Genomic DNA, 25,996 nt, shown 5'->3' on the forward strand with positions numbered 1-25,996 from the left:
GTTCGCTGCACTGAAGCCTCTGTCGCTTTAGACTTCGGGTGAACGCAACGCATTTCACTGTGAAAATTTTCGTAGCCTCCTACCATTCGCCTCAAGCAGATTTGAATATTCCTCTTTTGTGTCGTCGTCTCCATTCTTCGGATCACGAGCTCAGATTTTTTTTTATTCAAATCGTTCTTACCTCAATTTCCTTTTTTATTTCATAAAATCCTTACCGATAACCCGCGTTTGCGATAAGCTGATTTATTATCACGTTATTCCTATATCGTTTTCCGAATTGCGTCTTCAACGACGTCGTTTCGACAACTGGGGAATTCTGAGATACTTTCGAAGTTATATCAACCTGTTTATTATCATAACCGTCGATGTTTGAATATTTTATGATAATGTGCTGAAAAAGTCAATCCTCTCATCTGAGATATTGATAATCTGCATCTTTCGACGCGACTGTTTTTTCTACTGCCTGACATGCGATCGGCGACACAGGTTACCTTCATATTCTTCGCTCCTCTCAGGTGGGTTTGTTATTTTCCGTCACCCTTCGCGCTATAGATTTGAATAGGCTTCTTTCCGCCGTGATTCATGCTCGAAAGTTTCGTCAGCATTCATTGTTTTACCTTGGATTTCATTTGGCCTTTCTCGTCACCTTTAATCCCGAAGATGTAATGATGAATTTCTGAACACTGGGGTGAGAAGTCGAGAATTAATTTTCACTCCTTTCGTCAAACTTTTGGTGAAAGGCCTATACTCCTTCAGTGGTATTGATTTTCAGCGTGCTACACCAGCGTATAACATTTAATGGCCGCATCCACTACGTGAATATATCATCATTTGGGGAATTTACATTCGAGCTTAAACGTAACTTGTGGCCCGTTCGTACGTCCCTAACCTTTCGAAGCGCTACGGGATTTACAAAATCGAAACTCATCCGAAGACAATCTACGTATGCAACTTTAATTACTCACAGCCTATCGAATTTCTCGTCAGAAACCACGCCGTCTTTATGCTTCGAACATTGTGCGAATTAACTTCACCAAGTGCGACAACACTTATTATAAAATCCACGCGGAGGTTTTAGCAAGTACGGATGACACAGTTATACACATATATTTCAACTGCGATGCACGTTCATTGGTCTCAATCTGATGGTAAGCAGCTTACACAGCTGTAGTCACGCAATTGCGTGTAATTATAAAGAAGCATATTCCTATACCTACGTACTTCAGTAGGATAAACGCCATTCTTTCTACACCCGTTATGCAATTGTATACGAGTAGTGAAATTATGAATTCCAATAATAACAATTCAGGTATAACGATAACATTGTTACATGCACAGTCGAGGCAATCGCAATATTGCGATATCACGTTACACCCGAATGTCCGACAATATGGATATAAAAAACACTAAAAATTTTTTCGTTCCTCGTACCGTCAAGATCAAGAAGCTTGGTAGAATTTTTTTCTCTCAACCACCGTTATCAACATTGAAACTCGCGTGAACCAACGACGGGAAAACCGAAGAAACGCTCAACCAGAAAAAGGCGTAGGACCAATTGATCCCAGTGATCGGAACGAATAGAATTCATTACGAACGTCCTATATATGTAAGTTGTCCGCCGCGACGGACAAAAGGGTTGAGTAACGGGAGACGACACGGGGTCCGAGGGTGAAAGAGGAAAGGCGAGCGTCGGGGGTGGGTGTGGGGATGGGGCTTTGGCGATACGGTTGCAGGGTGAAATATCAATTTTGGCCAATTTATTAACCCTCGCGGATGTAACCGCGGGTGACCCAGTTCCCCATGGGCATAGCCGTGCGGCGGAGGCGAGGCGCCCCCAGAAAAAGCTCGTGCTTTTCCGGGTGCTACGTCAGTGAGCAACGGCGCCGACATCCTCCCCCAGCCTCAGTCGGGCCTCGGCCGTCGTCAACGCCAATACGACGACGCGTTTGCGGGGCAACCCAACCGGGGGTTCGCGATATTTATCCCTGCGAGGGGGACGCTGCGGGACTCGGTGAAAGGTTTCGAATGCCGAGACGCGGTGATTGAAGAGGCGCCTTCGAGGAAGGTGGACGAGGATGATACCGAGTCGAATTTCCCCTGCGCGTACTCGGGAGGATGTAACTCGCTGCTGAGCGAGGGGTCCATCCGCGTTTGCTCCCGGAGCTGCGGTCGAACCGCTGCGCAGGCAATGGACGGCAACTCGTGCCTGCCTCTCGCCGTGTCGTAGTAGTCACGGTTTGTGCTTGCACCCGCGTCGTGCCGCCTCTTAACGGCGCCTCGCGTTCCGTGTTTATCGTTATTCGGTCCGATGTGTGCGTGAGCTGCGACGTATCTCGAGTGCGGACTGTTACGAACGAGATTACGAGACACGTGTGATGACCGCAAAGCTTTTCCGCTTGCTTTTCGCCACCGACGGCGAAGCAGAGGGAAATCGAAAAGCTTCTCGTCTAGAGTTCGCTATTCCGTATATGTGTAATAACGACAATCTTCCAACAATGCAGTTCTGTCAAAAGTGGTCCTTTTTAAACTAGACCGTTGTTATACACGCGTCGCATGCATGTGCAACAACTCTTGCTTCCGATAAATTATCTCCGTGTTGTCCGTCGATCGGATCACCCTAAAAGCTGTCCATAATATGACCTTCTCGTTGACGTGTTTGTGTTTCCGCGTATTACGGCTAAAGGATGTATGTATTATGTATGTACGTTTTGCCAGTTGAGGATGTGTGAATAAGTTTCGTGGGCGTGTGGGAACTACGTTCTGTTCTCTGGTTCCCACACGCAAACGGCGAAAATTTTCTCTTTCTCTTCGTTTCTATTTTTTTTTTTTTTTTTTGACTGAAAAATACCAATACCTCTTCCGGGTGCTGTCCAAAGAAACGAGCCTTAACCTCGGGATGAGCGTGCGACGGAATGTTCAGCTTCCTTACGGATAACGTACAGAAGTAAAATTTTGTTTTTCGGACGTTTTGAAAGCTTCTTAAATTCTCATTCAGTCCAGGAGTAGCCTCAAAGCGTCTGGAAAAAAGACGCAATTTTACTTCCCTGTAATAAAAGTGACTCTCCGAAGACTCGCAGACTTCGTTCGGTGATCAGAGCTCATAGTTTGAATATCTCACAACGTCCGAAATGGAAGCAGAATATCCGCCTCTTTGAAAAAAGTAGTACCCTGCTTAGCAAAGTGAATTGTATCCCGGTTGTCTAAGTATTTAACCCGACCTGTTAACTCAGCCAGAGTTGGTCTTGAAACACATGCGGTGAGAAGAACCGGCTTTATGAGATTAGCGAGTAACTTTGCAAAAACACGGCGTTGTCCAAATTAAATTCCGAGTTGTATACAGCCAAATCAGCGCGGTCCTCCAAATTGTATGTATATATGTGTATATTTCTTGTATGGCGACGACGTTGCGAACAAAATATGCGAAACGAGTCCAACAACACAGAGTTTCGATCGAGGTCTGGAATTGCTGTTTAAGACGCAGTAGCTTGTCGTCCAACGCAATCTGCTCTCACGTTTCTCGGAGTTTAAATCATTCCGAAAGTTGTTGATAACTCCAATTTTCGCTTTTATTATCGTCCGCACACGGGCTCGTATCGGGTACAATTGTCAGGAGTGACCTTTTCCTGATTGGATTCATGTGGCCAATTTGAAGCAGTTTTACGTGATTGCTTTTCACCCGGATGACCGTAATTTTTGCCCATAACAGAAACGAGCCTGGTGATAATGTAACGACTGACGCTGGCAGGCTCGATCGTCCGCAGCTTTGCTAGAATATGAGATAGGTACGACTCCTGCAGTGTTTTCGGAAAGTCGGCTTATTAACCAACTAGCTGCATCATTGCCTCAGGTGAAATGTGCAGCAATCTCAGAAATTGTTTCAGCTCGGAATATCGCGGCTCATATATTGACGGTGTGCGCAGCTATAGCATGGTAGAATCGCGGAGGTGCGGGAAGTGTCCTTATCGCAAAGAAAAAAGAAATGACGAACGTGAAACGAGACCAATTAAAATCGAGTGAAAATGCGGTGGGCGAAAAATGGGGTCGGTCGGAAATAAGAAGAATTCGGACCGTGCGATAGGTTGGGACAGGCCTTTGGGCTTTACACTGGAGTTAAACGAGAACGACAGAGGTGGAGGGACGAAGAAACGGATGAACACAGCCAGCGGCGAAAAGATATGGAAGATGGAAGAGTTGTAAGGACGCGGTTCTGGATCCCATGATCCTTAGAACATGGCGTATCTGATATGACGCAATTGCAAATCCACGTTACACAGACAACTGAGACGACCATCTCGGTGTCAGTTGCGTAAGTAACTAGGCTTATTGCGAAAGGACCAACTGGCAGAAATTCAATCCAAGTAGATTAAATCGATTCGCAGTAAGATACGCGGTCGTTATATAATTCTATCACTTCCGTTTGAAAGTCTTCGACTCGACGTCGATACCGACTCGTTCGGATTCGTTGTTCCCGGATTCTGTGAGTTTTAAATTCTCTGAATCCAAGCAATCCGCTCCAATACACGACCGTTCGAATGCCGTTAAGTTGAATTTCAATCTCGCTATCGAATATCACCAGATCATGCGTATGTTCGTGCGATTATTCATTCGAACTTTTCCGATTGGAATTCGCTTCAGAAGTTCAAGTATAAAGCTAAAGTGCATCATTTTCGGATGTCACCGAGACCTGTTACTCTGCCTGTATGTATTATATCGATCGGCAGCGACGTTTCAGCGTTTGTGCCGATAGATAGGTAGATAAATTGATACGCATGTAGATACATAATATACGCACGTAAATAGATATATTTCTTCGAGTGGCGGGGGACTGCGTGACTTTCGGGGAGTAATGTGAGCCGATAGCGCGAAGGATGGCAGATACAGAGATAGGTATCGCATCATCGTTACTTTGGTGTGCAGGCATCGGCAGTTTTGACTCAACTAAATTTAACTGTTGACATAAAAATTTATTTTTCGGTATTGTGGACAAGAATATTGGGACTATCGTTTGTTGGTGATGCATAGATAGTGTGTATATTACACACGCATACTTGTTTAATACGTGTTATCTACTCACGATAAATTGAACTGTAGAAAACTAAGTATCAAATCAAGGATCGATTAACGATGAGCAGATTTCAGTTGTGTTTTTCTTTCCTATTGAGATTAAACCGATAAAAGTGTGATAAATGCTTCGAAACAATACATATTTTTATTTCGGTAAAAAATATCTTTACTACAAATAATGCGATGCCTTTGATTACGGTGGCCATCGTCGTGTCCTTTCAGATGAACTTGCTTTGAGAGCGGATGGGCTCAGCACCGATTTAAATTGGTTTGTCTCATTTTTATGATACATGCGTTGAGCCAATTTTCACCGAACACGAGTAAGTCTGCAGGATTTGACGTGCCACCTGGGAGTTTATAAATTTGGTGCCACTGGGACACCTGTATCCCTGCTTTGATAACAAGGTTCCAAGCACATGCCGGAATTGCTCAACGTACCAAATAAAATGTGGTCTGCTTTGGTGTTTTGAGTTGCTGTTTTTTTTTCTCTCCGACGGTTCACGCGACGATTGATTAACAAGGGTTGACATGTATACAGGAAGTTCAAATTTAGAGATATTGATAAATTATTCCTCAATCAAAGAGAGAATAGAATCGTAAGAACAGAATAATATTCACTATCTAAGCGTACAATTGTTTAATTGATAGAAGGTCCGACTTGACTTAAGATTAGGGGTAATTGTGAACGATCTCTTTTAATTTTTTTTTCCTATATCTTAAACCTGGTGCTTAATAATTGATAGGATTACAGAAATTCATCTTTTAAGTCTTACCAAAAAATACCAATCATTCTTTCTTCTTGCAACTAATATTGTGCATATCTGTTTTTAGCGGTTTGTACATACATTAGAATACTGGAACAGCTGATCAAACGATGTGATCAAGATTTCTTAAAGCTTAGTTAATTAACATCAGCAGGGAATTGTTGAAACTGAAATTTGCGGTTCCTCTCGGTTTCACTAGAGTGAACACCGGGAGTGTTCATCTGAGGAATATCAATTCGTTGAACGTCTGTCAGTTCCGTGGAAGAACGAGGAAGCGAAAATTTCATCCGGCAAAATTAAATTGATCATTATATTTCAGACACGCGGTAGTACTTATTGGAATTATAAATTATAGTGCAAACTCGAGTATCCTTGATAAGATTCTAGCGCATGATGAGTTTTCATTTATTGGTAACGATGATTAGTTTATCATGGAAATTGGCATCTGGTGAAATACATATGAATGTAATATACTTCGAGATTAGCTAGCAACACATGTAACACATCAAGTTGGCAATAGGAAATACTAATGGCAGTATAATTAATTTACTGACGCTTGTGATGGCTGATCCTCGTTCGGTTCGACATACAAATCCCTGATTAATTGAACTGACAAATAGTGCAAGCGACAAGCTTTATGATCATGACGATCATCGATGTGCCGGTAAATGGTTTTTGATTACTTTTTCGAGCGGCTAACTCGTCTTAGATTAATGTAAAATCAAGTTTCTGGTAAATGACGTGACAAATGGTTTACTTCGTTGGCAAATCGATAAACAGGATTCAATCCTATACGATTCCACTTTTCCGTTAGCCTGACGAGTATCTCGATGTGGTTCTCGTTTGGCTGATATTTTTTATCAGAGCTGCCACAGTTGTATAATCGTTCAAAATTTGACGAATGGATTAGAAAAATGTGTTTGATATTCGTGTCTGTAGCAGTAATCAACGTGGATTCAATGTCTCCAATTCATTTACGGCTGCGGCCGTCCCTGTTTGATAAAAATTTTCCCAGTTGATAGTACATGAAGCGAAGTGACAAAGGGAGATTTTTTTTAAACCCTTTTTTTGGTATAACTATAGCTGTACAATTTTCATTTTTATGTGAAGGTTTGTTTACGCTTTGATAGTCCAGATTATTTCATTTGACAAACGATACGTTGTTAAGCTACACGGATCGCCTAGGGAGCACATAAAGAACACAAAGGAATTATTATACAGTAAATTCCATACGATTATTTACGTTTCACGCTAACACTTACTGTCGTGCATTATTGAACACTTGCGAGTGTCAATTCCGCCCTTGATCATCTCGTCGTGACCGATGATCGATAGCATAATTAACAGAATTATCATCATCAATAATCATGCACGTATAGTAGGTAAGATGAATGGGAAAGAATTCGTATAATCAATCTCAATAAATCGGTCGCCTCAAACTCGGTCCTGGCTTCACTCTATTATCCGTCGACTTTCAGATTTATCGATACGATTTTCGGCTGGGTCGACTTAACGGCTAAAGATATTACCTGCAACCTAGGTACATCTACCTTCACTTTGACTTTTGGTAGTAATCGGGACATTACATGCAATTCGAACAGTATTTTAAGAAACTTATCGAGCGTTGAAATAAGGAGGTCAATTTTTTCACCATTATTACCGTTAATGAAGCGCACGTTCGGCGAGCCGTTAACTAATGAGAAGCGACTTGATGAAGCAAACAATGCTATCGCTGTAAATAACCAGGTTTCTGACCGCGAAAGCTGTTCAGTGAAATAATAAAACTCGCACCGTCAGCACATGTGGGAACGCCTAACTTTGGTCGCATAAAAGTTAAAGCACGACCTACGAGCTGGAGCATTTTGCTTGGCTTCAAGTTGCTTATTTTCGAAATAAACTCAAAGCTTCGTTCGTCATCATTAGTCATAACGGTTTTCAAGTCTGCAGGTTTGCTAGACATCACAGGCTGCAGAGGTATAGCTATGCGTGTGAATTTTCACGGGGTCAGACTTTTCGTATCTGTCTACAACAGTCGCCACTATTGATACTTACCTCTCATTTCTTACCTCTGTAGACGAATAATCTCTTGCTTAAATCGAGTTGCAAATATATGTACGGCCCTATTCGATATTTGCTCGAAGCAGGACACGGAAGAAGACTCAAGTTTACGATAAAAATTGACGAAATATCTGAGGAGCTTCCAACCGAAAGATTCTTCGGACTGATCTGGATTTGTGACGGTACAATAGCCGCCAAATAAATACCAATGAAGAAAAAAAAAAGTATCGAGTAGGTAGTAGTACATCAGGTTCCACAACTTGTTGCAAACACGAAGCTTTCCTTTAAACTTTCCGTCTGCTTCTTTTCTGGCATGGCTTAGCAAGTTCAAGAAATTTACGTCGATCCTTGTGACACAAGTAACAATTCTTTTGAATGATACATACCAATTCAGTCGCTTCTGAAACACTTTTTTTTGAATGATTTCGACTTCACGTTTGAGCTTCTCAAATGTTTTTAAACTTCCTGAATTTCACAGGATTTCATAGCCCGCGTCGAATCATGTTCAAATAATTTTTAAGGGCGTGCAAATTTCCGAATAGCAGTATAATACTGCTTCAAGCTTCGCTATGCACTTTTCTTACCAGAGTGCATCCGAACGAACTTTTCCAACTCCATTACCTTGGATAAGTATTAGGAACGCTCAACTTCTATATCGCATTCGTAGAATCTTTTCACCGCGAAGTTGGGAAAATTCATAGGTATATAATTCAGACGCGATTCGCCACAGCGTACGGTTGTTCATCTTAATTTCCCAGACGATGCGAAATCTTCTGGACGGCAAAGGATTTTGTGCAAAATGTTGAAGACGAGACAGAAACGTGGGTAGATATCCAGGGTAGCTGATCCCTGATCAGTTGATCCTCTTTGCGTTCGATTTCAACGTGAACGAATTATTGGCTAGAAATAACGGTGGAGCCATCGACAATCCATTCACATCGATAAAAATTTATTGCTACGGAAATTTTTTAGAAAAAATATATTCCAAACCGGCAGCATATTTCACGTGATTAAAATTCAGTCGCAGTATCGATAATTTCCTGAAAAAACTTCGGACACGCGAGTTTATTACATTTACCGACGTTGCTTTTTCAAAACATAGCACAACCTTCGTGGTGCAAACGGTAAAACGAATGTGGTTTTACCCCTCGAATATATTGCGATTATTATCATTAATTTCAAGTATTAATTACAACATTTTTCTCCCTCAAGATGGTTAGCTGAGATTAGACGGAATAATGAAAAAATACTACGTGGCACGCTTTTATATACAGAATATTCGCGATGGGCGGTTACAGAGGGGTAGAAAAAACGAGAAGTGGGTAATAATGTGAATGAGATTTAAAAAATGACAATTTTTGCCGACAAATTGCACCGTGCCAGATGCAACGCGAGGCGTGATTCAATTAATTGCGATAACGCAGAAAGTTGGCAATTTCTACTCGGAGAGTGATTATGTCGTTTGAAGATTCTTACGTTAATTTTTGAGAGATATACTAAAATACTTTCCATGGCAAATGATTCATCCGTTGTGAATATAACGTCAAGTCCGTGACTTGTATTTCGTAATAGAGTGAGTAATCACTCAAAAATAATCCGTCGATGGTTCCAAAGGCGACTGACCCCATGTCGAATCGAATTCACCGAAGATAATCCATTTCAATGGGTGACGTTTGTTATCCTTGCCCGTCCTCGCGAATTTTTTTGCTATAACCTTTCCCAAAGAAACGTTGACAATATAACTCGAATGCGCGTTTTTCTCATCTCCACGGTACAGGCACGTAATTGGATGAAGATTTATTTTGGAAAGACGATCCATTCCGTGATCGAGCACGCCGTATGGAATGATTTCATTGCTATTTTTCTGTAATTATCGGGCAGTAATCGTCGATCGCATACTTTAGTCAATTCAATTGTAAGTTAGCGATATTTCGATCCTCAGCTGCTGCCTTCATCAGTTGTCCGGTGCTTGTACTGAAATATTGCTTGCACGGTACACTTGTTCGAGCATTGAATGATCTCTATTTGGAGAGTGGGAAAAAATGTTAGAATTCTATTACTGGGATGAATCGATGCTCTAAATTGTGACTCCGCGTGCTAAAAACTGATGTCACCGGAACGTCAGTATCGAAGAGCAGCCAAAGGTGTGTGAATAGGAGACGGTAGAATGCAATCGCTTTCACTGTGAACCCTGGTGATACGATGTATTTGACGCTCGGGCTCGGAAATAGAATTGCACTCAACAAACAGACTCTGACTAGCACGTTTTGTACATTCGTTTCATCAAAATGTTTCAATTTCACTTCGTGTAATGGTGCACAGTTTCTGATATAAATACGCCCGCTTATTCAGAGACCGTTTCTTGTTTGCGGAAGCTGCATCCACCTAGTTGGAAACTCTGTTTGTTCAATGACACGTAAATACGTAACTCTGGCTGAGTCACACGACTTGTACTACTTTCACAGTGTGTTATTAAACGCATAGAACGGCAATAACAGCGGGGGCGGCCATCATTTAGACGAATAGATTCATTATTTGGCATTTCGTATTTATTGTGCGGTCTCTCACTTCTGAGAGAGTTGATGCAGTATATGTGTATTCTTGTCCCAGCTATCACGGTTGACTGCGTCGAAAATGCAATCTGCCTTTTCTCTTTGGGTGTGAAGCAGCCAAAGACCACCGTCATCAGATTTACCCGAAGGATTTTCGCCTGAAGACACGTGCTTTTCTACCTTCGACAATCATTTCTGTGTTCCTTAAATTTAAACTTTAATACATGAAAGGATAGTTACCAGTGGCTCTTGACTCTGTTGATTGTTATTATATGCTTGTTCGTCGTTGTGTCTGAATTATTGTACAGGTGAACGTCAAAAAAAAAAAACTTATCGAACAACGTTTAAGCAAAGATTGTTGTTGTGCCAATTTATTTGTACTTACCAAGTATAAAGGGCGTTAATGATTAACCCTATGGTTGAAAAGTAAAAAAAAAAATTTAATATCATCACTAATCGTTGTACAAAATAATATCACGACTATAATATTGCCACGAATGAAATAATAAAATATAGAAGTTCCATTGAAACATATGCCATACTTCGGGATAATAGCAAAAAAGAGAACCAGTTGAAATAAAATTAATATTCAAATGCGAATGGAGTGCGTCTGCGATAGAAATTTTCTGGTACTCACAATATGGACTGCGAGTTATATCAACGATTGAATGTTACACCGAATGTCGAATACAGTCTAGATTGCATTTGTCAACCACTCGTGAGTTTAAATCAGCAAGCCTTGTCACCCACGCCCGAATAGAGAACTCTTGGTGGAATTGACAAATTGAGAGTGCGGCAACGAACTCATACTTGGTACTCGTGATTGAGCTCGTCGAAAATTGTCATCAGCTCGGGTGAAAATATTTCTTCAACCTCAGGAACACCCGGAGTTCTATAGACCCAAGAGAACACCGAGGGTGTGAATTCAACGTCAGTTGAATTGGTCAGTAGACGAACGACTAGGATTAAAACGAGACGTTCGGCAAAAGTTTGAGGAATAAATTTTGAATATCGAAATAGCGTCCCGTGAATGTCCCTATAATCCACACGAAAATCAACGCCGATTCTCGTCGGGCCGACGCGACGACACGCAACAGGGTAAAACCGCAGTGTTGCGATAATCCGCGAATCGAGTGGCCGCGTTTCCCTGTCTTTCGAGGCCACGTAGTGCCAGGGTGTCGCCGTGGGGGGCGCGTGGTCCAGCTGCCTGCCGTGTGCCGGCGGCGGCACGGGTGCGGCCGGCGGGGCAGGTGCTGGTAAAGAGGCGGTCAGCGACCAGACAAGCGGCCCCTGCGAGGCGAAGAAGGGCTCCTTTCAGAGGAAGCAGCCCCAGATCATTCCCGAAGTCGACGCCGAGGAGCGCGCCCCTCTTGGTGACCTCGAAGAGGATGACCTCGACGACCTAGAGGACGAGCCCGAGGGAAGCCGGAAGGGGGACGGGGCTAGAGACGGCGGAACGCAGCACCGTCTCAGCCCTCGCCTTCACGACATCGAGGAGGAGGACGATGAGGAGGGTCGCACCATCGGGGAAAGGTATGTTCCCTCCTGAATATCGATCGTATCGTCGTTGTTCTTGCCTTTTATCGACAGTCATGAGTCTGGTGACAAATGAGAAACATTTGCTGATTAATATCCTTCCGACGATTCCGGTGATCCTTTGCCAAATGCTTTGCGGATGTGTAAGAATGACTGTTTCACATCCACTTCTCGATCCTGAGTCGGACTTGTGATCCTTTTCGCACCGTGTCTATTGAAATTCGTAAAGCATGAGTCCCAAAGCTTGCAGGGCTTACAGCCCCGCTCGTTATGTATTGTCACGGACATGTGATGCTTCATTAATTCTCGTGTCGTTACAGTGTCGGTACTTTGCAATAGCAGAACTAACTTGACGTGATCGCGATGATCAACCTTCGCTGGTATTAAAGCGTTAATTGTTTGATTGCACAAAATTTTTCGTCACGCACAGTAATACGAACGTTTAGCGCCATGATAGAATCCTATATGACCCCGATACGGCTCCTGCAGGCTGAACAAAGTAAAATGGTAATTCTACCATTGGTCTGAATAATCCTTACTCGCGAGTCAACTCGGCAGTATTTTCGAGCGGAATCGTCTTCGTAGCAAGTTGAAGAGTTCCAATAACGCGAGTACCTACATACAGCGTTTACTGGGGATATATTTCCATTATCCTTGACACGAGGGTGATGTGATATGTGTGTTTGCTGGATGAAAACACGAACAAAGCTACACGCGCATGGTATACCTACCTTCGTCACAATACGTCACAAGTTCGTTGCAAAAGGCGAGAGGGACGGTGGGCTGATTTATCATGATTTTTAACCTCAACTTACTCGCGAGTTCTTGTTGACCCGGACTGATCGGGGGAATGAGAAGGTGAAATACCGAGCCTACGAGTTCAATTTAAACTTGATCTCAAACTTGTACTGCAAACATTCGTGCCGCGTTTATCTTGGCGGGTAGGTATTTTTTTTGCTCCACTTTTTTTCCACCTCGAGAGAAGCTCAAGCTACAAAAGCAAAGGTTCAACCCACGCTATGTATTTACTTCTTGACAAAAAAAAATAAAAAAGTTTATTCTCGCTCCGAATTTTACCCAAAGAGTAGATGGTTACCTATCCCTTTTTTACAAACTTGATCCTGAAAACCTCAGCTATACTTTTGCTTCAGCCTTCAAACTCATGACAACAGACCTTGGACGAACGGCTGGTTGTGAAGTTCATGTTTTGTGCCAGGTAACGCGCCGCGTCGAACACCTTTGACAGACCCCTAAACCCACCCGTTGTAATCCCACCGGCCAATCGGTTCGCCGGATATTATAAGCCCGCCGCAAGTCGTATTCACGCAATTACGGGTACCTACATACACCCACCGAATACGTATCGCGCGCATACGCGACAGTGTTCAAGCTCTGCTGTTTATAATTTTGTGCGTACGAATAACAGCCCAAGGGCTTACCTATAACAGCAAATGTTGAACGAAATTTAATAAGATAATACGGCTTTGGGGTGCCCGGAAATTTGTTTCCGAATTATAAGATTACGAGCTTGACCAATCGGGCGACGGTGAAGATCAAGAGCAAATGTACACGGAATCAGGCAGACTCCGATTATATTATTAGCCAATCGTCAGGTGATGTATTTAAATTCTATTAGGTGAGCTCCGGTTTTATTAAGCTTTTGATTAATCTACTTAGGGCGATGATTGACCGAGCAAATTCAGTAAGCTGTCATCAACGGATGTAAGACTCTCTCATGATGTACATGATATGAAAGTTTTTTTCATCTGACAGTTGTTTTATTCTGAACAGATGAGATGTGAGTAATCGAATTCTTCATCGGAGCTCAAAATACAGGCGTTCTAATACTGTTTTTACGTTCTTCGTTGTATTGCCGATAAACTCCGTTCCGCTCGTAATCCTGACTAACAACAATCCGCTCTGCTCCGCGGTGGACTCTCAGAAACTTACCAAACTTCTACCTTCTCAACTTGCGTTGAGAAATTTACCCTGGAAATTTGTAAGCGAAACGGATCTTACTTACAGAAATGTTGGGTATTATTTGCCCCAGGACACAGGCGTTCCTGGCAACTGTTTTCGAGAGACGCAAACTCATTTGCGACAAAGTTTAGCGTCCAATTTTTGCACGCTCTATTTTTTCCCCCGCGTCTCGAGCACTTGTCATTGACCAATAGAAATTCTGAGACAGATACCAAGGGAAATAATGCGAGTATTTCCTTCCTTTAATCTTTAAATTTTTCAGGTGCTATACTTAAATTACTGCGATAACTCGCACAATCCTGACATTTGTTAGGTGTAACTTAGAGTTGCATTCAATAAATTAATGAAATTACCTTAGTGCAGGGCTGTAACTTTATAGCATTACGACGTAGTCCATTACCAACCACAAACATTCTGATCTAGACCATCGACATGTAAGCGTATCACTCCAGGATCGCGGATTGGTCGAAAATCGTTTTACAGCCCAAGAAATGGTCCGTAGCTTGAGCCATAACAGAAGGGACTATTGGCGTTTGAGATCCCTCAAGAACGACGCGGGCGGTCATTTCGACCGCTTTTGCTGAAAATGGTTTTCTTTTCGGTGAGCAACGTCTGTGTTTCTCCTTCTAAGAAAGTGATTTATGGACTTATTCAAGGTAATTTCATTCGACAGTCATTTGAGCTCGTTCATAACAATTGAATCGACAAAAATTACTTTCTTTTTTTTTTATTTAACTATTAACTGACTATTCTTATTACTTCGGTCCGTCTTTGTGTCACATAGCTTTCAATCGATACTAAACTGCAACAAGTGCTACGAATTTGATCTCAGCTGTTGCTTATGCACTGATCAGTCAGACAATTGTTGCATTGAGCGTAGACTCAAAGATAATTTTCGTAGTATAAGACGTTTTACTGCAAATCTACTTAAATCTGAGAGAAATAGCTAAAAGGATCCTGACCGTCGTTTCAGACCTAATGGGATACTATTCCTGAAATGAATTAGGTCAATGATTGTATACTTAATAAGAACCTGGCACGTGCCCGCGTCTAAGAATCAGCCAACCGTCTGAACTTCTGTCCACTCTAGAATCGCGAGACTGAAGACGTACATATTAGGGACTGTGTACTAGTTATTGACACGTTTAGACCCAATTATTGAACCCTTTATTTTCCAAAATTATAAATTGACGGCACAAATTTTAAATTTCTCGATGGCTAAAACCAATTTGTGTAAGTTTATTTTTTTGTGATTTTAAAACTAAGAATCAAACAGATGCAATCAAAAAAGGTCAATAATTGGGACATGGTTAATAACCGGGACTCTCACCTTGATGCTTACACGTGGATACGAGCTATCCAGATATTCAAACATCTGAATTACTCGGATCCGTCAGTTATGAAACTTCGAATCCCGATAGTTTGAGTAGGTATCCGGATATTGGTATATCCAAAACAATTCGTACATAATTTGTAAGTAAATTACGTTCGCACCACAAGTTTAGGAAATTCGAGAAACAGTAGTATATTTTTTGCAACAAAGTTTTATACGATTGTGAGTTAGCTGTTCCCCGCGCGGAAAACCGAACTATTCGTATTATTCGAATAGTTTAACTATCCATGTAAATCAAGTGCACTATTTATTCGAATAGTTGGGATAGTGCGGATACCCGAGCACTCGAGTACTCGGAACTATTCAGATAGTCCGGATATCCGAATTTGAAGCATTGGATCCGGTTGCTTCAGATAATACGAATACTCGAAAAGTTGTAGCTCTGGTACATGTCGTACAATGAAAATGACTAACTTGATCAGATCGCGCTCCGGCGACAAGGGTAACAAGACTAAAAAACTGCCACTTTTCAGTAGAAGCAGATAACTATGAGTAAAAGCCTTGCATGCTTACGTAAAGTGTCTGTTTTCTCTGCTCTGTGACAGCCTAATTTTTAACTACAAAAATGTCGCTTTTAGAGCTTGTTGATTCGAACTTGGCAAATCCAAATTTGGTCCCAACTCAAAAATGCCAATTCGCCCTTGTCGCCGGGGTGCGATAATGTTGTCACGTGCACGGGATTGGAATTTCGCTTCAATGCCATACTGCGTGAAGTGAACAAACAAAAACAAATTTGCAGACAAGCCCAAATAACATGTTGGAATAAAACTTAGGATAAAGTCGTAGTCAATCGGTAATGAAATCGTCCGGCGGTTGCCGGTTTCCATTGAGAGCAGTCAGACATAGCTGGATATGTATGTCGTGTAGACTGATACCCAATCCCAAATGCATGATGGAAATCACTCAGGATGTTATGGAATGCCTGAAATGTTTCTCGATAATCCGATGCAGTATACGCGTCAAAGGTTCACGCGGAGTAGACTAGAGGAGCTATCTTTTTGGTGGCAGGGACGTTGCTTGAATAATTGAGGGGCGCTTATCGATTTGTTAGAATGGTCGGTGCTCGACGCCGTCACTATCCCTCGCAGCAGGAGCTAGGCTTTGCTTCGTCTATCTGTGTATACAGATTCTCTAATGCTTTTGCCTCCATCATTGGGGCCAATATGTCACCAGTTCGATTACGTATGTATGTATAGCAGGCTATGTACCAGGCAGTTACAGTCTACGGTATATATTCGGCGCCCTACATAGCGGCGGCGGATTGGCCGGAAATACAGGCAAGACGCAATATGTACAGAAATACCGGGAGCAGGGCTTAACCCTGAGATTGGCACTGCTTGTTTTAGCCCCGATTTCCGAAGTACAGTTGGCCTAAGCCAGAAACTACGTATAAGTTGCGGAGATGAGGAATCGTGGGCTGAAATCGAAGGACTTCTAATGGGTATCCTTGAACTTGAACGGGCTGCTATTAGATTTACAGATTTCAGGTCACCTCTGAAAATTTCACTAAGGTGCGGTGATAAGCAATATTCATCGTGCATGTGAATTATGCGTATACCGAAAATTGACTCGGGTAGGTGAAAAATACTTCTGGGTCTCGAATCGACGTCGAATGAGCAGAAAGAAAAATACGATCAACACGTTTCAAGCGTCAAAAAAACCAGAGATGTTTATTGTTGGTTCAGATTTGGGTTCTAAGGTCAGGAATTACTTATATATCCTGTGTAATTTCATAGCTCCGTCGCATTTGCAATTTCTGAAAGTTGGAGCCAAGAATGTCTCCAGCGGAAATCTGAGGAGGCTGACGTATTATCAAACTTCCGTTTGCAATGGGGATTAGTTCCGCTTACGTCTCGATTTCCGGACCAAGTTGGAATTAATTTCGATCTAGCCTGAGTTCAGTTCTAGCCAGCTGAACTTCGACCTCGTCCCTGAGAATAGTCGGGTTGGTTTACGTGTTCGAATTTCTTGCATGTGTCATCGCAGATAAATTTAGTAACATGTAATACGATGAGAAGCCGAAATTATATTTGCCATCCGCGATCTTGCTGATACTTATTTAACTAATAGTAAACTACGTACGTTACACGATGGCAACATTTTTCGCGGGAAAAGAAGTAAACATACGAAAAATTTGAAAGATTCGTTGACAATGGGTAAAATGTTATTATTTTCGGTTAAAAGTATTAGAGTGCTTGTGTATGCGATGTTTCTTTAGCAGTGGATATAAATAATTCTTTTCAGGTTGCGTGATCAACTAATAAAAGTTGAAATGAAAAGACGTAGGTACCTGTAGTAGCATGCCAGATAATACAGGTGAAATACTGCACTGTTTATGGCTGCAGCTACTATTTATCAGACATGATGTACGTCTTAGAGGCAGCAGAATCGTAATGTGAGACTGGAAAGTCTTCATTATTTTTTACGCGATCAAGCAATGGTACCCTTCAAAATTTATACAGTAAAAACCCACAAAAAACAGCAGCTTCGTAGCTTGGGTAAAATATAAATGAGTCCTAAATCGAGACTTCCTGCAGAATTGCGCAGTACGCGGTCGCCCCACCGTGTCATCAATATGCTATTTCTGCTCCGAGGAGGGTGGTGCTGAAAAAATTTATATTCCATTGTAACACAAGTCACGGAAATATCATCGTTTAGTAACGTAGCAAACGACTTCTTCCACCACACACCTTACGGACAGAAAGAAACCCGTCTTCACGGGGTGGGTATTTTTCTAACAAGAAACGGTCTTGTAAACACTTCATGAATAATCTCAATCTCTACTCGCTCCGTGAAATATCTCCCACCAAAGGTTGACGCGGTATCTGTCTCATTAGATTCTTCAATTACATGGAACAACTTTCCTACCACGATTTGTCATGGAACATGTTCCCAGTATTTATAACAACATCCGGTCTTCCCGCTTTGCTACAAACTTGAACGCTGAAACGAAATGGTTTGGTCACGTTTTCATTGGTGACAGAGATAACTTAATTCGACGCTTCGTTTTGGCTTGGTGCCCATTTGGTGGTTCTGGCCAAGATCTGAGAGAGAGGAAACGGCAATCAGATCGGTCCAAATAGATTTATAACATTGAGTAGGAACGGGCCGAGGCAAATAAATAAATATATTACTTGTCAACGCACATATCAGAGAGAGGTATTTCCAGTAGATGGTTCCACGCCTAGTCCATGTCCCCAATTAATAACCAGAGACTGCCTGTATGCCTCTGAAAATACGAGGCAAGTCAAACGTTTTATTTAAAAATATAACCATATATTTTCATGCAGGAAATGACGCTTCTGACGTTTTTGGCAAGTCCGGTACAATCAAAGTATTATGACAACCCCCACTGTTTTGTGGGACATTTGATCGGATCAAAGCTCGGTTTATGATGAGAAAAACGAATTTATGGGCTGCCTGAAGCCTCAGAGTGAACGTATGTGCTGCGGCCAAATTCAATAGGAAGAATTTCCTTTTCAGCGCTGTTATTCTCTTTCAGGGAACTTATTACTTCGCTATATAGGGTGGTCTTGGACCTACAATCTCAGTAAGCGCAGATAAATCAAGCCCTTGTAAGAATGAGAAAATCTGCACTTGAGAATTCTGTGTCTTAGTTTTTTCATCCCCTTTTCTCAAAGTTAGTCATATTAAACCGAATTATTTCCACGACGAGAAATTGTGCTTCCCTCTCGGAATCTCGGTTCAATAATTAACGGTGGAACGCTTGTACAAAACACCACTTTATAATTTGAGTGGTAATTATGAACCCGCGGCCTCCTTTGACCTGTAGGCACGTTCCTTACGGTAGGCAATAGGCCGTAATTTAAGGTGGGTAGAGCGCAGAAGGCTCGCTCGGTTTTGATAATAGCCTTACCACACGTACGCAAATATAATTGAGACTGAGGCTTTCCACAGGCCAGAGAATTTCCAGTTGTTAGTGATTTAGTCGCGTTAAAGACGAGTCGTTAACCTCCGTCGTTTCCGGCTCAGCAGCCTGCAACCGAATGAATACGATTATAAGGAGCTTTGGAGTGGCTGTTCAAGAGTCAAGGCAATTGCCTTGCGGTTAGTTCGTAGCTTTGTGATATCTGCAAGTTCAGCTTTGCCGATGAGTTACTTAAAATAGAGCGGGAGTGAGCCTGCAACGAAGCCCGTCTGACGATAAGCGTTACGGACGTTGCTGCAGAGGTTTCGTTTAATCAGCCCCAAAGAAAGATGCCTGTATTTTTGAGAATACGGCATATTTTTCTGGCACCCACCAGCATGGAGGGTTCTTCTTCGTAGCAAACCCAACCTAGCATAGGCTTCGTTATTGCTACTCACATCGCACCGTTGTTTCAAGCCCTGAGTAGTACTTGTGTTTCTTGCTACCTGCAACCTGTTGATGGTCCACATGGTTCGCAATATTTACAATTTATTTCGCGTACGGCTAAAACTAACCTCAAGTCATCTGACATTGTCGAAAACCAGTTTTACATTACCGTATCAAGTTTTTTCTTTTGGTAAACCATGCGCTAGCGTCGCGCCACTAATATTATTTTGTACATACCGATGCTCCGTATCATTCCGAAGTTAGAAGTAGCTCCAATGCGAATCTTGCATACGTATCAACCGTGGAGAAGTGCATAGTCAAGGGTGCAAGATGTATTATACGTCTCGTCTGTTAGTCATGCTGGTCTATTGTGCATAACTCCCAACTCAGTGGCAGAACTCAAAGTCACGTCTGAGACACACTGCGAACGGAAGCGTTAAAACGTTACAGAATTTCCAACGCGAAGCACATTCGGCATGCCAAGTCGTTTCTTGTTGACAATGGTTTCAACGTGATTAGATCTGAAATCTCTTTCACCCTGATTTGGTTTGGTTGGGTCAGGATTATTTGCAATTTCAGATTACGTCACATTCAAATAAGAAAATATATCAGGTGATTACTGTATTTAAAAATATGAGGATTCAATCCCGTCAAACTCGAAGAATTCGCTGAGATTACTTTGAAACTTTCGTCTACCGTTATAAGCGGAGTTCATGCTCCATAACCTGAGTCACGCTTCGTTTGCTACGGAAAATTGACTTTTGAATTTCAGCTCGTTATGTCTTTCTTGATCAAACGAGGAGACGAACGGAGGGCGAAAACTTAATATTTTTTACAACGTTTAGCTGCAAAGAAAATTATCTGATTTTTCGGGGCACTGGCTCGGATAAATATGAATTAAGGCGAAAATATTAAAATTTACTCACGATATAACGAAGTAAGAAAAAAATCGATTCATGGTAGTTAAAACAGATTGGTCAAAAATGATAATAAATATCCAATTTCGTTAGCACAGTTAAAACTATTGCCACCGAAGCGTTCTCGCGACGACCGGATCTATGACTCCTTGATACTTTCCATCTCTTGAAACTGGTCTAAGTATTGGTCAGAATGTTCTTTTAGTTTACATCCAGGGTAAGCTAGCCAGCGAACTAGCCGGAGCTGCTGGCTTAGTTCCAAACTTTTTCACCCCTTGACATCTCTTCACCGCAGTCACTTTTGCCCGCTGTAGCTCACTCGCCACGAAATAAAAATGTCTAGTTCCCTCGCGTGCTGCCCAGTTACATGGTTGATCTCCGAGATAAAAAGTAAAGAAAAAAAAAATAAAAAATTTCAATAAAAATAACAACGATTCTCAAAGGCCTCAAAAAATTTCGAAAATCCTCTCCGGTGTCTCTGTAATTCCTTTTATGGAACTGTACCCGTTAATTTTTTATTGTAATACTGATTTGAGAAAAAAATTCTCTCGTACTAAATTCCTTACAATCTGTTCTTACTCTTACAACAATCTCTCACCAGGCCGTACCAGAAGAAGTCACCGACACCCAGCAGCGGCGGTGGCGGCAGCAGATCGGGGTGGCGTGCTCGCAGGAGCGTCACAACGTCGGGCGCCCCTCCTGGACACCAGCACCCCGTGATTGCCACAGCAGCCGCAACGGCGCAGGCCAGGATGCAGGCTGAACAAGGCAGCATCGGGGAGCTACGTGGGTATCATAATCTTCGCTCCAGGAGACACACTCTGGCCAACGTTCGGTGAGTCGGAAGTAAATAAAATCCGATTGGATTCAACATACACTATTTATTTACTCTTGTCGTGGCATATTTGTTGTTATTGCTAAGCGTAAGCGTACCGCAAGGTACGCACGCACTACAGAGTATACATGGTCGGTCACGCTTACGCGGTACAGAGCGTTCATTTTATATACACATAGGTATCTACGTACGAAATGTGTGAACATTGCATCGAGTGGTTTCAAGCAGACGTCGGTAATTTTTTATCAGAAATAAAGACTCTTGGATGGCTTTACGAAACTGTTACTTGTACATAAACATCCACTTACAACTTTTAGCAACGTAACTGATTTTCAACGTGAAAGCAGTCATGGTATAAGCAATTTGTTTTTTCTTTTATTGAACAACTATCGTTAGACTGGTCTTTTCAATCAAATCTTTGGAATCATTCGGTTTTTTTTTTTTTTTAATGCATATAATTTTTCATTCCTGTTGACAAGTGGTTCTATCTTTTATCATCTCAAAAATCCAAGCCACTGCTCTTGAGTCCACGACGCTGGGATTGTGTCTCACTTGTCTCTTAGTGTTTCAAGTCTTGAGAATACTAGTCTAGTATTTTCAAGTTGATTTGGCTACTTACATACACAAGATGGGGTACGTTTGATCGATTTCGTAGATTCATTTGGCTTGTTCGGCAACTTTGATGAGTTACTCTCGCCACAGACACATCCTTCTTTGTTAACCTTGCCTTCTTCAGCGTTACAAGCGCATTTGGTCACCTTTCCTTTCTTTTTCATCATACCGACAACTTGTTCGATGCTCGAGCAACAAACGTTTGATTCGGAACTTTCGTTTGTTTTGGGCGCTTTATGACTGCTGGAGCTAGTCGACATCTGACATGACCCGCTCTCTGAGACACTTGGATTTTCAGTTTTTATCGACTCTTTATCCTTTCGGCGATGTGCTTCACTTTTGGAACCCTTATCACGCGATATTTTAGCCAGACAGCACACATCCTTCGTCTCCGGCTTTACCTTCGGTTTAGCGATATTTAATTCAGCTTTCTGTGGCTTGCGAACTGCGTGGGTTTCTTCTTCGCTACAAGGGCAGCAAATTTCATGACTGCACGATGTCTTAATGCCTCCAGCCACTCTTTTTCCTTTGTGTAATGCTCGTCCGACCTCCGTAAATTTTTCAGATGCCTTACTGTATATTGAATTTTTTGAATGCACACTCGACGCATCTTTAGCTCTGCATGCACAGCACAGAAACTCAGTATCTGATCCTTCATCTGCCGGCATCACTTTGCTTTTGAAGAGCGAATTGGTTGGAATTGGTATAGAGGTAGTTTTCTTCAAAGCTACTGGTGTCACTGGTTTTCCGCAAAGACAGCATGCAAACGAGCCGCTTTCTGAGGTCGTGTCGTTGCTTGTAGCGGTCTTATTGACCAGTGATGAACTAGATCTACATTCATTGTTTGGAAGTATTTTAATGGCAGGTGCCAGGATAGCATCAGCTGTACTTTTGTACTCCTTGCTCTGAGGTTTTTTACTGGAAGAGCAAGGAATCCCAGGAATGCATTCCCCTCCAGATGCTTTCGCGGTTTTCTTCGGACAGACGCCGGTCGGACAAACGCACGTTTTTTCGTCCTTCTTAATACCTGAAGAAGCCCTTCGAACAGCTTCTGTCTGGGAAGCAGTGTCACCCACCGTTACCGTCGACACGTCTTTGGCTTCCGGTATGGACTTTGCACGGCGAATTTCTGAATCGGGTTCCGTACTCTCTGCAATGCTTGTAAGCCTTGGCTCTTCTGTGCTTTTCATCGGACCTTTGCTAGATTTTGAACTTTTCGATTCTCTGCTGGGGATCCTCACCGGCATCGAAGTTTGCGATTGGCCGTCAACCACAGTCTGAATTTGGACGTTAGCCTGAGGTGGTGCTGCTGTAGATATCTCACCCTGGGACCGAGTAAATAGTGAACAATTATGTTGAAATTTCGTGTGGTTCAATAATCGGATCACAAATGGCGGTAATATGACAAATTGACAGTTGAAAGCATATTTAGATTCGACATAGGATGTTACTAACCAAAGGGCAAGTCTTGGGTTTACAAATACATGGACCCTTTTTGACGGGTACAGTGACGAACATTTCCACTGGCGGACCTTGAGCGCATTCTATTTTCGCTGAATCAGGTGCGTCCTCCTATGGCATTAATCATAGCGTTAAAATCAAGTGTACCTATTGCGATATGATTTGCACATACTTTTTCAGCGAATGAATATGCCACAGTGAAAAATTTTTTTTTATTTATCTTGCGTCAGATATTTAATGACTTCGAATTTTATCTTGCATAAGAATTAACCGTCACTATTCAGCGTAAAATCAATAATTGTATTTCATCGAACATACCCCGAGGAATATTCTCATTTCGTTCAGCATTGTTTCGATTTTCCCACTTGCTGATGAGCATTGTGGACACATCTGTAAAAATATTATTTCATCGTCCAAAAATATCGTTACCCTCCAGAATCAATAGATGAGACTACTAAATTACTGAATCAAATAGAACTAAAATTTGAATAGTAAATAAAGAAGCACTGGACATACCGAAATCTGCCTATGAGCATATATGACAGTATTGTGCCACGACACCAAAGTTTGAATTGGGACTGCAAAGTTATCTGTGGGTGATTCGACTGCTTTTGCTACATGCTTGTCGGGACCCACAGCCAGTGCTTCGACAACTACTTCGGGGGTTCTTTGGTGGCCAGTTTCATCAGTCAATTCGAGAGGTGGTGGTTGGACAGCTTCCATAGCTGGCACGGTTGTCGGTCTTTGGGAGGGTTCAACAGTGGGTACAGAGGGTGGCGTAGGAATAGGCTCGATATCTGGTTTGAGTGACGATGTAGAGGTGGCTTTTATTGGCTGAGAGACAATTGTAATTAGTGGTTCGAAGTCTTTTGCTTCAACAGTTGGACGAGTGACGGTATCGACAGTTGGCTCGAGAATAGCTTCGGAGACTGCTACAGGGAGAGCTTGAATGAGCGCCTTGGAGGGCGTTTCGGCAGTTTTCTCACCAAGTGGCTCACGCGTTGGCTCTATGGAAATTTTTGTTGTAGTATCGGAAACACGGTCAACGACTGGCGTGGGAGCTGGCTTGGCAGCCACTTGGATGGCCTCTTTTTGATCAGCAGAATGTTCCGCAGCTTTTCCTGTGCCTGGCACTTCTATATCTCTGTCTTTCGTGGGGGACGGAAGAAGACGGAGTGAGCTCTCGGTAGCTGCGATGATTTCGTCTGAGAGCACTGCTTCTAGCTTCAGACCTTGCCCGAGTCCAGTGACTCCGTGTTGCTGCTCGGCCATCTGCTTCATCGATCCTCTTGAACCGATTTCAGCAACCGTTGCCGTTTCCTCAACCCTGGCAGTCCCCTCAACCATCTCAACTGGTGCCTGGCTTTGTTCTTCTGTAGAAGTTTCCTTTTCTGGACCAAGTTTCATTGCCATCGATTGTGTTTCCGCTTCATTGAGTTCAGGTTTAACTTGTACCGACTCTTCTGCTGTAATGACTGAATTCTCTGGTAGATTCAATTTCGTCTGATCAATTTCTTCAGTTGGTTTGATTGTCGTAGCAGGCTCCGTTATTACTTCTTCTGCAAGCTTTGCCGTGCCCATCTCGCTTCCCTTGATGCTCGTGATACCTTCCATCTGTTCGATCTGTTCCTTCGTTGATATGTCCACGTCACCGAGTCCAACGTCTGTGAAGGTTTTCCCCTTGTATTCTTGCAAAGCAAACGTAGCTTTAGTGAGTTGGGTGTGCAGTTTTTCAATCTCGTCTTCGAGCTCGACAATGCGATCTGCAAGCTGTTGATTTGCGGCTATTTTGGCATCCAGTTGATCCTGAAGGCTTGCCAAGTCACTGGCGTTGTCGGTTTCCATCTTAGCCCACATTTCATCCGCCTGCTGAAGAGTTCGCATATACGCGCATTCTCTGCGCTCGAGATCCGCGATCTGTCGCTTCATGCACAGTTCGGCTTCCGCTAGATCCTGCAGTCGTGCGAGGCACTCCAAATCTGTCGAGTGAATAGAGCTAATGCTATTTTTTCCCTGAAGCCACATTTGTCGGCACTGGATTTCCCCGCATTCTCCCGTTTCGCAGGAATTCTCATCACCTTGCGCCTTCTTCAGCGCGTCCCGCAGCCGCTTGACCTCGTCCTCAAGCTTGGCGATTTGAGTTTTCCGTTCTTCTTGCAGCCTCTTGGCCTCCTCGATCTGCTTCTTCTGGGTCTTCAGGGCCTCGTCTTTTGCCGCCAATACCTGGCGTGCTTCTACGGCCCGATGATGGGCCTGTTTACGCTCTGCTTCTACCTCACGAACCCTGCAGTCCCAGTGCTGACTTGGTGTGCTTGGGCAAGTTGGGAACCCGGCAGCTGGTTCCAGAAACTGTTTTGCAACTACGTCGCGCAGATGGGAAACCGGCGCCCCTTGTGCCATTCGCCAAATATTCCAAACCATCACTGCCGGCATAGAACATTCCAGCATCTCCAATCGCTGGCGCAGATCCGTCTCGCGCTGTTCCAATTCATCGTTGCGAATCTCGTGC

The 25,996-nt window shown here is 42.8% G+C and overlaps 1 protein-coding gene across 2 annotated transcripts in view; it reads left to right on the forward strand.

Annotated features, from left to right (window-relative positions):
* The first annotated feature begins 1,920 nt into the window (after positions 1-1,920).
* The window catches only part of LOC107225786 (cAMP-specific 3',5'-cyclic phosphodiesterase), a 278,042-nt gene continuing 253,966 nt past the window's right edge, over positions 1,921-25,996 (forward strand). Inside the window, exons 1-3 of one of the 2 annotated variants that reach the window (XM_046738558.1) lie at positions 1,921-2,697; positions 10,497-11,971; positions 21,181-21,414. In XM_046738558.1, the coding sequence (XP_046594514.1) occupies positions 21,332-21,414 (83 nt within the window). In that variant the 5' untranslated portion in view covers positions 1,921-2,697; positions 10,497-11,971; positions 21,181-21,331. The remainder of the gene's footprint in view (positions 2,698-10,496; positions 11,972-21,180; positions 21,415-25,996) is intronic. The other variant, XM_046738557.1, reaches the window with a different exon arrangement.

The sequence above is a fragment of the Neodiprion lecontei genome, chromosome 4 (assembly GCF_021901455.1).
Source record: "Neodiprion lecontei isolate iyNeoLeco1 chromosome 4, iyNeoLeco1.1, whole genome shotgun sequence".
Lineage (NCBI taxonomy): Eukaryota > Metazoa > Arthropoda > Insecta > Hymenoptera > Diprionidae > Neodiprion > Neodiprion lecontei.